Raw genomic sequence first — 13,462 nt, forward strand, 5'->3', positions numbered from 1 at the left:
ACTTTGGTATTTTACATTCTTGCACTATGGGGGACATAGCAGTACAGTACCGTACAGTATACAGGTTTAACTTAACATTCTTATTTTTAGGGCATTTTGTTTGACCACATGCAAAATTCGCGGTTTTTCACAATTCACAAGTGCTCTAGGAATGTAATCCCTATGAATTTCAAAGGTCATCTGTATCTATACTAATAAAAGGCAAAGCCCTCACTGACTCACTCACTAATTCTCCAACTTCCCGTGTAGGTAGAAGGCTGAAATTTGGCAGGCTTATTCCTTACAGCTTACTTACAAAAGTTAAGCAGGTTTCATTTCCAAATTCTACATGTAACGGTCGACAAAGTCCGCCATGTTGAGTTTTCTTATTTATAGCCCCATCTTCACGAAATTTGGTAGGCGGCTTCCCTGTGCTAACTGAAACCGATGTACGGACTTATTTCGGTGGGATGACACCACTGTCGGCCGCCATATTAACCTTTCCAACGACACTAATTCTCCAAATTCCCGTGTAGGTAGAAGGCTAAAATTTGGCAGGCTCATTCCTTACAGTTTACTTACAAAAATTAAGCAGGTTTCATTTTGAAATTCTGCGTGTAACGGTCATAACAGTTGACAACGTTCGCCATTTTGAACTTTCTTATTTATGGCCCCATCTTTACGAAATTTGGTAGGTGGTTTCCCTGCCCTAACCAAAACCAATGTACGTACTTATTTCAGTCGTATGATGTCACTGTCGGCCGCCATATTGTCACTAATTCTCCAACTTCCCGTGTAGGTAGAAGGCTGAAATTTGGCAGGCTCATATCTTACAGCAGACTTACTTTACATTGTTCAGGTACCCATTTCCTTTATCATTCCAACCGTACCCCCATTAACATGTCTATCGAGGTGATTACCATCGATCAAAGAACTGTCACTTACCGAGTGGTTTCCATGCCCAGAGATGGCACCTGCCTTTTCCATTCTCTTTGTTACATATTGCACGGCCATATCAGGCTCACTCTTGATATCTGGAGGAACATTGTGTCTTATGTATTGAATGACTGGGACAGGTTCAAGGTGTGGACTGATGATGGTACAGGAGATAATTATACTACACAGGAGCACTATAAGAGTGAAATGCTTAAGCCCTTCACCTATGGTTCTGCATGTGAGTTGATGGCTGCTGCTGAATTGTTCGGTTGTCGCTTTCAAGTGTACCGAAATGGCCAAATATTTTACACCTTTGGACAACCGCCAATGCCTCTTAAACATCTTAGATTCACAGGTGACGATTTCAGTAGTGGACACTTTCATGTTTATGAATGTTTAAACTCTCAAAAGCTGGATGTGAAGTTATCGATGAAACCGGTTGTATGCTTACAATGCTTGACAGATGCCGAATGTCACTTCAACACAAGTCCTGCAAATACTAACGTAATTGAAACAAACCATGAAACTCAAACCGATTATGACAGCAGCAATCCAAGCTGTGAGTTTTGAAACAAGATTACTGTTCACATGGCCAACTGTACGTTGCATGCTCAAGAGTAAGCTCAGCACACAGCTTGGTCATATTACAACCGGAGGGCCATACTGACAATGTGGTATACAAAGAGATCCTTAACAAATAATTCTTGGTATATTTTCCCTCAGTTTAAAAAGGTTTAATTTTCTTCTTAATAAAAATTTTAAGGCAGTACTTCACCGCTGTGAAGCGCAGGTATTTTGCTAGTACTTGAATAAAAGTGCACTTGTTTTGTTATATGTGTACCTTTTGTGAAAGTGTTTATTTGATATTTGGACTTCAGTTTTGACACGTTATACACTTCATATGAAAATTTTGTCATTAGTACTATAACATGAAAAAAGTTTCTGTTTTAGGTATATGTTCACCATTTCTTACCTCACATTTCCTGTCATCCTACATTTACATAGACTGTTGTAGACATGGAACACACATGAAATACATGTGCTTCAAAGAATGATATATTATTTACCCTATACAACTCCAGGCACCTCACACCGAGATAAACAGACGAGCTGGGGGAACTTTTGCCTGAGTTGAGCTACGGCAGTGGGAAGATGGAATAGCAGGCTGCTTGCTACTTGTACTGATCAACACATTTACAAAACAAAAGACAATAATGGAGAGGTGCAAAGGAATTTAAGGTGGCCCCAAATTACGAGTTTTTTCGTACGCTTCAGGGATTGTATTGTTAACCCTGAACAGCACTTGGGTCAGTATTTTGCAGCAATTTAGTGGATAAAAGAACATAATGCTGCAAAAATCATGAATATTTATATGCATTTTGCCACTCTATGTTAACTTATCAATATTCATCAAAGGGGTGGAGCGTTAAAAAAAAAAAAAACACACAATGGGGTGTAAATGAAAAAATATCAAGCCAGTTTTAAAACAAACTGAAAAAGAACCATTAGTTAAATCAAGTAATAGTGATGACACTGCGAGTTGGACATTAATGCAGATAGTGAAACTGTTGCATACAGCACTGAAAAACCAAACCGCTGTGGTATGCCTGATGAATCTGGTCATGTAAAGCTTCAGAATTGCAAAAACCTAAAGTGACTATAATCAAGTGGAAACACAAGTGAGATGTTAGTGATTCTTTCAAAATATATCACATGAAGAATGTGTACTAAATTGGACTTTGCAATTTTCAAATTTCTTTGATAGTTGTGAGAATTACAACTCAAAGACACATGATATCCTATATGGTGTTCCACAAGGCTCTATCCTGGGTCCACTGCTCTTCTCAATCTACATGCTTCTGTTAGGTCAGATTATCTCAAGGCATAACCTGAGTTACCACAGCTATGCTGATGACACACAGCTGTATTTATCAATAGCACCTGATGACCCCGAGTCTCTTGATTCACAAACACAATGTCTTACTTGTATTTTTGAATGGATGAATAGTAACTTTCTCAAGCTAAATAAAGAGAAAACTGAAATCTTAGTGATTGGCAATAACGGATACAATGAGGCTATTAAAAATAAACTGGATACATTAGGATTAAAAGTCAAGATGGAGGTAAAACGCTTAGGGGTAACTGTTGACTGTAATCTGAATTTTAAATCGCATATTAATCAGATCACTAGGACAGCATTTTTTCACTTAAGAAACATAGTAAAAGTTAGACCTCTTATATCACTGAAAGATGCTGAGAAATTAGTTCACGCGTTTGTTTTCAGTCTAGATTACTGTAACGCAATCCTCTCAGGAATACCCCAAAAAGACATAAATCGTTTGCAACTAGTGCAGAATGCAGCTGCTAGAATCCTAACTAGGAAAAGAAAATCCGAGCATATTTCTCCAGTTTTGATGTCACTACACTGGTTACCTGTGTCATTCAGAATTGACTCTAAAATTCTGCTTATGGTTTATAAAGCCTTAAATAATCTTGCCCCATCTTATATATCGGAATGTCTGATATCTTATATTACAAATTGTAACCTCAGATCCTCAAATGAGTGTCTCCTTAGAATTCCAAGAGCAAAACTTAAAAGAAGTGGTGAAGCGGCCTTCTGCTGTTATGCACCTAAAATCTGGAATAGCCTGCCAATAGGAATTCGCCAGGCTAATACAGTGGAGCACTTCAAAAAAAACTGCTGAAAACACATTTTAACATGGCCTTCTCATAACTTCACTGTAATTTAATCCTGATACTCTGCATATCCAATTCATTATAATAACTATTTATGGTGGCTCTAAAATCTGTACTAATCCCTACTCTCTCTTCTGTTTCTTTTTCCGGTGTCCTTTTGGTGGTGGCCACCACCATATACTCAAAGCACCATGATGTTCCAACAGTGATGAATTAAAAGCCAGAAGTCTGCATGACCACCATCATCATCAAGTCCGTCCGTGAGAATCCTAAATACAATGAGGACTATTTCATTTATGTAAGGTAGAATGCCCAGAGGGGACTGGGCGGTCTTGTGGCCTGGAACCCCTGCTGATTTTATTTTTTTCTCCAGCCATCTGGAATTTTTTTTTTTTTTTGTTTTTTCTGTCCTCCCTGGCCATCGGACCTTACTTTTTTTCTATGTTAACTAATGTTGTCTTATTTTAATTTCTTGTTTTGTCTTTTATTTTTCTTCATTATGTAAAGCACTTTGAGCTACTTTTTTGTATGAAAATGTGCTATATAAATAAATGTTGTTGCTGCTGTTGTTGTTTGCAGTTCCAGTAAGAATAGTACGCTGCTATGCTAACAACAAACCATGGATTACAAGTGACATCAAGGGCCTTTTGAACCAGAAGAAAAGAGCTTTTAAAGTGGGTGATCAGCATGAGCTCAAGCGTGTGCAGGAGAAACTCTGAGTCCAGTTCAGGGCAGCGAAGGAGCAGTACAGGAGAAAGCTTGAGCAGAAGTTGCAGAATAACAGCATGAAGGAAGTGTGGGATGGGATGAAGATCATCTCTGGGTGCAGCTCAAAGCAGGGTGTCACCATCGACAGAAAGGTGGAGAGAGCAAACGAAATGAACAGCTTCTTTAACAGGTTTGACCACCCTAACCCACTCTCACCTCGGAGTACTGCATCCTCCAACCATCCTTCTGCTGATACCAGCCCATGTGAGCAGAGAGCTGAGAAGACTTCGTGCCAGCAAAGCAGCGGGTCCAGATGGAGTATCGCCACGAGTGCTGAAGGCCTGTGTGTTGGAACTGGGGAGTCCTCTACAGCGCATCTTCAACCTGAGCCTGGAACAGGGGAGAGTCCCAAGGCTTTGGAAAACATCTTGTATCACCCCAGTCCCAAAGGTATAATGTCCTAGTGAGCGGAATGACTTCCGGCCTGTTGCTCTGACGTCACATGTGATGAAGACCATGGAGCGGCTGCTGCTTCACCACCTGAGGCCACAGGTCCGCCACGCCCTCTGCAGTTCGCATACCAGGAGAAGGTGGGAGTGGAGGATGCCATCATCTATATCTTACACCGATCCCTCTCCCACTTGGACAGAGGCAGTGGTGTTGTAAGAATTATGTTTCTGGACTTCTTTAGCGCCTTCAACACCATCCAACCTTTGCTCCTTAGAGACAAGCTGACTGAGATGGGAGTAGACTCACACCTTGTGGCATGAATTGTGGACTATCTTACAGACAGACCTCAATATGTGCGTCTTGGGAACTGCAGGTCTGACATTGTGTTCAGCAATACAGGGACAGCACTTTCTCCGGTCCTGTTCAATCTATATACATCAGACTTCCAATATGACTCAGAGTCCTGTCACGTGCAAAAGTTCGCTGATGACACTGCTATTGTGGGCTGCATCAGGAGTGGGCAGGAGGAGGATTAGAGGAAACTAATCAAGGACTTTGTTAAATGGTGCGACTCAAACCACTTACACCTGAACACCAGCAAGACCATGGAACTGGTGATGGATTTTAGGAGGCCCAGGCCCCTCATGGACCCCATGATCATCAGAGGAGACTGTCAGCAGAGGGTACAAACCTATAAATACCTGGGAGTGCAGCTGGATGATAAATTGGACTGGACTTCCAATACTGATGCTCTGTGTAAGAAAGGTCAGAGCCGACTATACTTCCTTAGAAGGTTGGCATCCTTCAACATCTGCAATAAGAATAAGATGCTGCAGATGGTCTACCAGGCGGTTGTGGCGATTGCCCTCTTCTACGCGGTGGTGGGCTGGAGAGGCAGCATAAAGAAGAAGGACGCCTCACACCTGGACAAACTTGTGAGGAAGGCAGGCTCTATTGTAGGAATAAAGCTGGACAGTTTAACATCTGTGGCAGAGCGACAGGCGCTAAGTAGGCTCCTATCAATCATGGAGAATCTACTGCATCCACTGAACAGTGTCATCTCCAGGCAGAGGAACAGCTTCAGTGACAGACTGCTGTTACTGTCCTGCTCCACTGACAGACTGAGGAGATCGTTCCTTCCAATAATAAAGCGACTCTTCAAATCCACCCGGGGATGTAAACACTAACATTATTCAAAGTTATTGTCAGTTTTTTACTCGCATTTTTATTACTCTTTAATTTAATATTGTTTTTTGTATCTGTATGCTGCTGCTGGATTATGTGAATTTCCCCTTGGGATTAATAAAGTATCTATCTATCTAAATCTGCATTAGTACAGCAGTGTACACTAGACATAAATTTCCTACTGTATTTATGTTGACAATTTGATATTAATATGTTTCTGTTACACATAATAACATTTATTCTTTTTGGCTTGTTTTTCTGGGGGGTAACCATAACATTAAGGAGCTACCTATATTTATTTACTATTATGTAACTGTGGGGGGTTAGAGGATGTGAAGACTGATATCAGTGAAAACCTCTTTGAAAATTGTCTTTTTGGTAAAATATTATATGCTCTATTTCAAAGTAAAAAGTTAGTTTTATTCTAGGAGAGTACAAATTGAGATGACATTTCCTAGGATAATCTAAATTTAAGAATATAACAGTTTCAGTCTTATTATAATGCCACAGCCCATAGTATAATTATTTAATTTCATATATACAGTGCAACATTTAACATAGGTAGGCTATGACCAAATTAGACCTGTAATAAGTCGACGAGAATTATTACTGATGCATTGGTCGACTGGTTAGAGGTTCAAACGCAACTGGTTTATTAAGTGGCTATTATTTTCCACATTTTATTGAGCAAAATAATTTAAACCTCCCATGTTGACATGCATGTTTGAATTTGGTGGTATTTGTCTTTAAATTGAAAGCTTATCATATGGAATCAATGTTTATTAGCAGAGAGAAGTGCAAGTCTTGAAAATACTGTTGCATTAAAGCAAGTGATTTCCATGACTTTGAACAACATGGGAATATTAGTGGGGCATACTGCTCATCTTCCCTTAGATGTTTAAGTGAAATGGGTCACTCTTTAATATGGGGCTTTAGACAAGTTTCAGTTAAGCTGTTTGTTGTTTTCATTTGATTGTGTATAGTGCATGTTTCAGATATTTCCCATGCTGGTCTCTATTACTCTGCAGCTGACACATTTCTACAGAAAAAAAAAACATTATTTAAATAGCTTTAACATCTTGATTGTTTGCAATTGTTTTGAGAACAGGATCCATTTTACTTTTAGGGTTGGTTCATTTTGACAAGCTTTGTTTGAAAAGAGGTGTGGTTAATTCTCAGGAAGCCTTCAGTTTAACAATGCAAGTCAGTGCTCATCTTAGGAGCAAGCATGTTGTGGCAGATGTTAAATCTGGAAGGATTTTTTTTATTCCAACTATTTGTATGACGTGGTGTTTGCAATACCTAATGTGTATTTTATTTTCACAATTTATAAAGTTTTATTTTATACACTTTATTATTGATGGCAGGTGAGCCACAAACCTATCAACTTAACAGCTACATGAAATTTTTTTTTTCTATGCCATAAGATATTTTATGTCTTACTTCCCAGAAAAATATTTTAATTTAAAAATGATCAATGTTAAAGGCAACTATAAGGATTGATTAAGTCTTTCAGATGTGCAAACTCTACATTATTTTAGCCCACTGATTCTGAAACTTGGGAACATAAGCTGGTTAAACTGGATTTTCCTCAACGTTCTTAGTGTAAATGCTGATTTTGAGGTTCTTATATTGTTAGCAATATCAAATATTTGTGGAAAAAGGGGGTAACAATTCCTTACATACAATGGTGAAATTCAGATGCTCCTAAAAATACATTTTTTTCTTAACCTGATTAATGTCTAATGTGATCCAACACTAGTGATGCTAGATGGTTAAAGAATGTGCTGAGGCAGTCAAGACTAAGTTGCGAACATGGCCATGATGTAGGATGAAGGATGAAGATTAAAAAATGTGGAGTAATGAGATACTGGCACACTGCTAAGCCACTTCTAAGACTAGTTTTGGGATATATGTATAGAGATTACTTTCAATCCGACTTTCCATCAGGAGGCTGTAAAAGTGAGGTTAGACTTGTGAGTACTTTATAAACTACTGACAGCAACTATTAAAAAGATATTAAGGAAGCTATAAGCCAATTAGAAAGAATTTTAGTATTAAAAGAAAAGACAATATTTTACTAAGAATGGTCAAGGAGTTGAAGTGGTTTAAAAATACTAAAGGGAAATTAAAATATGCAGACAGTGGAATAGGGAATGCTTTATCCTTAAGTTTCAACATGTTAAGAATTGGATAACCACCCAGAAGTAACAGGGACTAGTAAGGAAGTGCTTAGTGACTGAAGAGGCCGAAATCTAACATATCACCAGGGCCTGATAACACTTACCCTAGAGTGTCAAAGGAGGATTGTGAGTGCATATATAAACACTTTAACACATTTTTAAAGCTCTTGTACAATGGGAAATTCCTAAGGACTAGAACATAGTAACAATTTGCCTGTGATAAGGAAGATTCAAGTGACTATAGGCCAGTAAGCTTAAAGTACATTCAGCAAAGATTCAGCATCATATGACAAAGACAGCAGAGTTATTGAACAGTCAACATGGTTCAGACAGGGTAGGTCATGTTTTACTAGTATGCTGGAATTCTATGAAGAAACAAGAAATTCATATGAGGTGAGATCAGAGAGGTGCATATGATATTATTTTTGTACGCCTTATTAGAAGGACTTTAGAGTCACAACAGACTCACCATTATCCACATCTTGACAGTGTACAGAAGCCATCGAGAAGGCTAACAGAATGTTAGTTTATATAGCACAATGTACTCAATACAAGTTAAAGGAGGTTATGCTTAAGCTTTATAACACACTGGTGAGATCTCACCTGGAGTACAGCATGCATTTTTGGTCTCCAGGCTACAAAAGAGACACAGCAGCCCTAGAAAAGGTTCAGAGAAGAGCAACTAAGCTGATTTCAGTATTGAGATGTATGATATATGAGGAACGATTAAATAAGTTGAACCTTTTCAGTTTAAAGCAAATAGAGACTAAGAGATGACATGACTGAACTTTTTAAAAATTATTGAAAAATTTATTACAGTGGATCCAGACTTACTTTAAAATGTTGTTAAACATGGGCGTGGGGGACACGGTTGCAAACTGCTTAAGGGTAAATTTTACATAAAGTTAGAAAGTTTTCTTCACACAGAGAAACACAGACACATGGAATTAAATTACCAAGTAGTGTGGTAAAAAGTAATATTTTGGGGACAATCAAAACGATGTTATTTTAGAGAGTTTGGTAGATAGGACTGGGAAGCTTTGTTAGGCAGAATTACCTGTTCTTGCCAAAATTATACAAATGTTCTAATTTCAACTATTAGTCAGAAATTAAATTCCTTATTTCCCAATTTCTATGAAAATTGTAAATGACCAATCTTAAACATACTAACTTGGCATGCATCTCTTGAAATTGTCTGCAGACTCTGCATCACAGTGCCTCGTCAGTTGCTTGATTGTTGCCATTTAATTCTTTTCATTCCGTTTAACTAAAAAACAGTATGCCCTTACTGCTATTGTCACCACTTAAAATGATTAAAGTATAGCTTGGTTTGAATGGCTGGTTTGTCAATATCCTTTAGTGGTCTACCTGGATAACTTAAGATCACAAAACTTTCTGCTGGGATAATAATGTAAATGATTTAATGTAAACTATTAAGTACAGTATCATACATTTTGATGAAAATTCATCACCAGAATTTCGCATTATACTTACCGCTGACAAGAAGGGCTGCTGCCCTGATGTTAGTGGGTTAAACGGCATCTGATTTATGTCATTTATACAACCAGGCGGCACATCTGGTATATACTGATACATAGACATAGCCCCTGTGTATGATGTCTGTGAAGGTATCCCATTCTTTGATGAACTTAATCCACAATCCTGAGGTCCTGGACCCTGTTGCACAGCCTGTAGGAAATCGTTCAATCCGTCATTGTTAAAATTTTTAACTGGATAGTCTATATGTGTAAGAGGTGGTGGTTGAGACATCTGTGGTGCCCCTGAACTGTAAGGCAAAAATGTTTGACTGCATGTAGCTTGCAGTTGGTTTAGTTCTGTTTTATAGTCAAAATTCTGGGCAGTGACTTGTTCATTTATATATGCATACTGTTGCTGTTGATGATTTGGATGGTCATAGTTTTGCATTATATTACTAGAGGTCCAGTCTGTGTATACACCATTAACTTGCATTTGTTTTATTTTTTGACAAAGCTGTTGCTGATGATGTCTCTGCTGTTCCTGATGCTGAAGATGCTGCATCATGCAGCTTGAATTAGGAGATGCCAGCTTTTGCTCTAAATAAGGGGAAAACATGCAGTCTGATTTCTTATTTAAGGATGCTTGAACATAGGAAAGTATTTCATCTGCCACTTCTGTGATATCTCCAGTCTCATCCCAGTCAATTTGCATGAACTCTTCATCTTGTTGAATAAGTTCTAGATCTTCTGATGTGATTCCTAGGTTTTTCATAAAGCACAACAATTCATTGTTCTTGCTATCTGAAGTGTCAGGATTTTGATCCTGCATCTCACTGTCATTTTGTCCAGAGGGCAAAATATCATCCCAGTTCTTGAACAAAATGTCATTCAGATCTTGTGTACTATCATTAAAGAAGCTGGTTTCAACAACAAATTTATTTGGTGCTGGAGGACAGACATAAACTGACTCATCTTGTTTCAACATAGCACCAAGAAGTGAATTTGGATCCAATGATTCTTGCTCTGATGGTTTATTCGAAGAACATTCTGCTATTGTCCCTTTAGCTTTAAGGGGCATTGGATCTGCCACTGGGGTTGGAAAAGTTGCTTCATATAAAACAGCCTCTCCAGTTGCAAAACTAAAAGGCAATTTCAAATTACGTTTCCGAAAGTGTTCTAAGCCTTCTTCATCTCTGAAAGAAAAGCCAAAAATATACTTTAAGAGATCAGTTTTACAAGTAGGTAACAAAATTCTTTATTTTACCAAAAGTCACAAACTACTTTTCCTTCGCCTAAATAATCAAAGGGAAATAGAGTAAGAATAAAAAGAGAAAACTTTATTTTGATATATAAAAATATAACTTGATTGGAATTTCCATTTAGCAGTTTGGGTTACTTAAATAAAAGCATACTTACGTTTACATGTACAAAAATATTAAGATATATAAACACTTTCAGCGAACTAGTCTTTAAAATGTGGAATATTCAATTTTGAAACAAGCTCTGTAGCATATGGTGCTGGAATATTTGATATGGGTAATAAAAATGGGTAAAGAAAAAAATTTTAATAAAATTTACTAAGTATATGTGTATGCTTTGTTTTAAGTGAAAAATAAGAAATAAGCATTGCTATTTGAACGTGACTAAAAAAGTAAATAAAAGTGTCAAAAGACTTTTGGGTAGGGGTTTTTCCAATAATACAGCTATTCTCAAAATCAGCTTATTCTAAACATTTTTTCAAACACTGTTTCAAATTTAAATCTGGAATTTCATGCAAGCACTTATTTTATATACTGCATACAGACAGTATAAAGCTGCAAATGTTTCACAATAATGGTTAAAATCCTTCTACATAAAAGTGGTCAGGATTGTCCTTCTGTCCCGTGAGTGCTACGCAGGCGCGGAGTTTCACACACACCCCGTCCATTTTGCAATGCACGATGGGATTTGTAGTTTCGTTTTTCCAGGTAAAAGATGATTTTCTACTCCAGATTGTGCGATATCTTCTTCTTCTTTCTTACTATATAAAAGCGGTCGGGATTGTCCTTCCGTCCCGTGAGTGGAAAGCGTAGCGGTATTCCGCTTATCACAGACTTACTACTTGCAGCTTGTGGTCCGAAGCGACATGATATGAGCAGAGTTCTGGTGCTCCCATCGTTACCTTGCTTTTGTGCGTGATGCGCTTGAAAAATAGTCAAAATTATGTCTCTGGAAATAATTAATGTTGATGGAGTACAAATGTCTCACCGCGTAGTAAATATCAGGGGGGTTCAAAAGGGCGACCTCAATATAGAAAAAAAGTTTAAATTTCATCACAAAAATAACAGAAACTAAGAGTATTAAAGTAATACTGCTCAAATGCAATATAACCAAATTAATGAGTTTGTATAAAATATCAAATTGATCTACATATTGAATTGCCTTAAGAAGTGGTCAACTTAAAAGTCGTCGCCTTAAAAGGCGGGTCAGCCTAGTAAACATAATATTATTTGGCATAGTTTTGGATTTACGCATTCAAAAATTATTTAACTTTTAGTGCTACTGTATATATAAGCAACTTGTCAAATTATATTGGAGTACTTTATCATATAAAACAATAAACACGTTTCAAATACTGTATAGTGAAACACTTAGAAAACTATTTTCTAATTCTGAGTTAATTACACATTGCTAATTATGTCATGTCAATTTCTAATAGTTGGCACCATTAATAATCTTCTTCACTCAAGTCTTCAAACATTATTTTCATGAGACTAAATGAGCCAAACGGTTGGCCTGCAACTAGAAAATATATTTCACTTTTAACACATAGTTTAATATAAGCTATGTTTTCAGTGTTAAAAAATAGTTTTTGTAGACTTCACCGACATTGCCTATTAACTAAGACAACAAAACAACATTGTCAGTTTGTTTGATTGACTTGTCAATTTCTTGGCACTACTTGGTAAAGTTCATATTAAAATGAAAGGTCAAAGGTGAATATTAACAAAATTATTATGAATAAAATTAGACATCTTTGAAGAAAACTCTAATTTTATATTGGATCATTATTATTTACACTAGAGAATGTCAGTATGAGTTCATTAAACTAATGTCTAAAAACTAAAGCTTTCTTTATAGACTTTTATAAAATGTATGTTTTAATTTAGCTTATTTTCTTACTTCTGTTCTTCTGATGGGTACAAGCCACTCTACTAAGAAATTCAGCATGCAAGAATTCTGCTCAGGAACTTCACAGTGCACAGAAGATGTACTGTGTGTAATAAACTATAACTTAAACATAGCACTTTGTGATACAGAAATATTCTATACTTATATGTAAAAATGATAAACATGCATAGGTCAGTTAGGCCATTGTTAATTTACTCTTTTTCCTGTGGTCATTTAACCATTTCTTGGACTATCCACACAGCTAATACAAAACAAATAAATATAAAAATAGGTAAAAAGCCATTAATGGATATATTTTGTTAAGATATGTAAATGTACATATTAAAAATACAAATACCTATCATTCTGCAAAGCCACTTCTTACAAACCCTACTATTGTTTACTACACCTAATCCTATATTTGATGAATAACATAACCAAAAAAACACATAAGAAAATCACAGACAAAAATTCTCTCTCTCTTGTATTTTAACTATTGAAGACAACAACTTTAGATCACTGACAATTTTAAGACTGTTGCTTAAAGGTGCTAACTATACTGGAGTTTTTCCTCAGGGTTTCTTTTTTCATTTCATGAAGTGGGAACACAGAAACAGGAGTAAAGAGTACATCAGGAGTTGTGTTTTAAATAAAATGAAAGTATGTATTTAAATTATTCTTGTTGGTCATAATTCC

At 36.9% G+C, this 13,462-nt stretch overlaps 1 protein-coding gene across 1 annotated transcript in view; it reads right to left on the bottom strand.

The window, feature by feature from the left end:
* The window catches only part of LOC120516160 (aryl hydrocarbon receptor-like), a 193,868-nt gene that overhangs the window by 17,868 nt on the left and 162,538 nt on the right, over window positions 1–13,462 (bottom strand). The window contains exon 10 of the mRNA XM_039737635.1: window positions 9,633–10,809. Coding sequence (XP_039593569.1) covers window positions 9,633–10,809 — 1,177 coding nt within the window. The remainder of the gene's footprint in view (window positions 1–9,632; window positions 10,810–13,462) is intronic.

Source organism: Polypterus senegalus, chromosome 15 (assembly GCF_016835505.1).
Source record: "Polypterus senegalus isolate Bchr_013 chromosome 15, ASM1683550v1, whole genome shotgun sequence".
In the NCBI taxonomy this organism is placed as follows: domain Eukaryota; kingdom Metazoa; phylum Chordata; class Cladistia; order Polypteriformes; family Polypteridae; genus Polypterus; species Polypterus senegalus.